We start from the raw sequence: 3,278 nt of genomic DNA, 5'->3' as shown, positions 1-3,278 counted from the left end.
AAGGGTTACAAATTCTTTAAAATATGGCAAGGGTAAGCATGGAAGTAAAATATAACATGAAACAAACATGTTAAGGAAACCTTAAATCAAGAGAGGTAACAGTAAGTTTGAAAACTTTGGTGCAGCTAAATGAAGTCAAAAACCTAAAACAAGGTTGATGGAATTATCCTTTGTAAACTTTATGTGTCCGTGGCCAAGTGAAAAAATACTGTTCAAAATTCTTATTTCTTTGGGAACCATTTCGAGGAACTCCAATTCGGATGTCAATACTAAAAGAAATTTTCCCTATGGTACAACTGATTTTGAAATTCACTAATTATTTATATTTTTTTTTCGAAAACGATAACTGTTGTATAACTTAATCTATCCTACACTAAGGGGGATGGAGCGGACCTAAAGAGATCCAGGGATATATAGGAAGCAAATGCACTGTGTATAGGAAGCTGAAAACCAAACAAGACTTTATTATTAGGTTATCAATATTATTGGTCGTATCCAAGTGTTATCATGTTTTGTTTATTCAAGTGTCATAATGTTATTGATAGTATAATTGGGTTGCATGATTATGGTTGAAAGTGTGGAATATGCGATTAAACTCCGTCTTAGGGGTACTGGTTTTGCAGTGGGATTTTTCGTTTTCTTTGTCAGCTGCATGGTGCTTTAGAGCATAAGCCTTTGTTTTGTTTCGAAACATCACGGCCAAAATTGCCAATAGCATATCGAAACATGAACACAAAATGAAAGATGTGAGGAAACTTTAATGAATATATGCCTTGAGATTTAAACACCAAAGACAAAAGCTCGAAAAATATTATCAACGGATCAAAATAAGAACATGATTATTGGTAAAATACTCCAACAAGTTAAGTCGAACCAAGATCAACATAATCAATTATTTGATTTCAAGAGTCATAACTTTTGCTTGTAAAGAACAATTAAAGGTAAACAATTTATTGCTTTTTCCCCCCAATCAGCTGTGTACCTCAACATTATTTCACGTCAAAAACTTGTTTTTCCTCGGATTAAATACCCTAGCATCTGAGGTTATCACCAGTCTCGACACCCAATTGTCTACAATATTCAGTAAAATACTCAACTCGAGCACTAACTGTGTTTGGATTTGCACCATCACATTCAAGCCGACCATTAATGGCACGAATTGTAGCCCCAAAACCCTGGCCAGAAATGATAAGATCATGACAATGGTTCATCCAATACCACAAGCCAGTTTTGAATGAAATAACATTATTTGTAGCTACAGTTTCTGGTTGGCTGAGTCCATTGAATCCAATGCTTTCACCTGCTGGTCCATAGTTAAAGTTCCATGATAACTGTATTGGACCCCTGCCGTAATATCCCTTGCCTGGCACACATGGGTACTGAGTGTTGCTCTCATCACAGTAATCTTTGGAGGGGCCGTCTATCTCTTCTATGTAGCACAAATCTACGCAATATAAAGAAATATTGTCACTCAATTGAAATGATTGATAAAGGGTTAGAATCAAAGAAAATCAGGAGGTCTGGAATTTTTTGTAAATTTTTAGATTTGATTGTTTTACTGATGAATTCAATTGGTGAGAAAAGACTTTTATCCCATTCTGTAAAAATTGGATTGGACAGACTTAAAGTAAACACTTTTTTATGAGGTAAAATTTTAGAATGATATAACATTATAGGGTTATACGATAGATAAATAAAAATTGGCAATAGCAAGATTAAGAAGGGACTAACAGTGATATAAGAATTACAAAGGTATCATGGACGTCTAAAATATATTTGGCTAAACTAATTTACGGCCAAATTTAGGTGAAATAGTTAATTCTACTTGGTAAATTGGAAGTTCGGAAATGTGTATCAGTCAGTTGTCATACTCATGAGTGAGCCTATCTTAACTTAAAAAAAAAAAAAAAAAAGAAATCCAAAAGATAAAGCCACATGATCTACTTTTAGATGCAGCAAAATACACAACCACCTTAAGCTTAGAATGTAAAGGCAGAAAAACATGCTTTGTAGATATAAAAGTGACCACTACAAGAAAAGTAAAAAGAAGATGGAGATAATAATCCTTCTATCCCCTTATAAGGATTAAACCTTCATCATGATAAATTATTTGACAGTAATGAATCTTTCATATTCAAGTGTTATTTTTTGAAGAAAAAATTCTTGGATAATAGTGCACAGGATAATTTAGATTCCAAGATATACTATCTAGAAATTTACAGGAGCTACTAAAAAAGTAGAAAATATCTTCAAAATTTAATTTCCAAGCTAGTGTTATTCAAAACTTACGTAAAGTCTCATGAGTGACATGAGCAAAGAAAGCAGCAATCTCCCTTTTAGAATCATCAACAGAACCAACGGTTCCAAACTGGGGATACGAGTTCAGAGCTTCAAGAAAAGCTGATCGAGTATAGAACCCTTTTCCAGCACAGCTTGAAGCAGCTTGATCAGCAATCCCATTAAAGAAAGCGTCCGTCACAATATCAGCAACTGAAACGCCACTATTACCCCTGCTCGGAGCAGCGGTGCAAGGGCCGGATTGACAGCCAGAGCCGCAGTAGTCGTTGCCGGTACCGCAATAGCCGAATTTGCTGCAGCACAAGTCTGATGCACAGCCGCAGTTTTGGCTTGAAATCAGCTGTGGAAAGGCTCCTACAAGAACTACAATGGAGAAAATGATGGTTGGAAAACTCTTCATTTTTGGATTTGATAAAGGAGAGAAGCTTGTGAGCAGAAGTTGTATCAGCAAAAAGGGTATATATAGGGAAGAGAACTGAAAACTGATCAGCTTGTGTGAAGCATCCACAGCTGTTATTGTTGAAAATATTGAATTTGAGCAATTAAAGAAAACAGAACAGAAGACGAAAGCGTGAATGGTTGACGTCTATCGAGTGTATTGACTTTGACATTGTCAATGAAGCGGAAACTTTCTTTCTTGGCTTCTAGAATGGGAAAGGTCAAAAGGAAAGATTTTGGCCAATTCGTATGAACAATTGTGAGAATAAGGCATGTAGACTCACAAGTCCCCACTATAATGTGTGCAAAAATATAATTTGAAGTTGCCTAAATCATTTAATTTCATGCTTGTTATTGAGTTTATTTGCCTAACTGTGTTTTAGTAATACTTCAAAATTGTGTTTGAATTAGAACAGAAAAATACGAGACATACTTATTTATTTAATTGCAATTCCAGAAATAAAATCGTATACAACATGTATTAGAATAATTTATAGGGTAAATGATAAAGAAAAGAAATACTTCTACAAATTGACGTAAGT

At 34.7% G+C, this 3,278-nt stretch overlaps 1 protein-coding gene across 1 annotated transcript; it reads right to left on the bottom strand.

Annotated features, from left to right (window-relative positions):
* Positions 1-863: 863 nt before the first annotated feature.
* Positions 864-2,718, bottom strand: LOC113783522 (endochitinase EP3-like). The gene is made up of 2 exons (XM_027329682.1): positions 2,290-2,718; positions 864-1,444 (listed from the first exon to the last, which is right to left on the bottom strand). The coding sequence occupies exons 1-2, from the start codon at positions 2,696-2,698 to the stop codon at positions 1,032-1,034; spliced, it is 822 nt and encodes a 273-aa protein (XP_027185483.1). The 5' UTR covers positions 2,699-2,718; the 3' UTR covers positions 864-1,031.
* Positions 2,719-3,278: the final 560 nt, after the last annotated feature.

This window comes from Coffea eugenioides, chromosome 9 (assembly GCF_003713205.1).
Source record: "Coffea eugenioides isolate CCC68of chromosome 9, Ceug_1.0, whole genome shotgun sequence".
NCBI lineage: Eukaryota > Viridiplantae > Streptophyta > Magnoliopsida > Gentianales > Rubiaceae > Coffea > Coffea eugenioides.
This window is presented reverse-complemented; position numbering and strand designations above follow the sequence as displayed.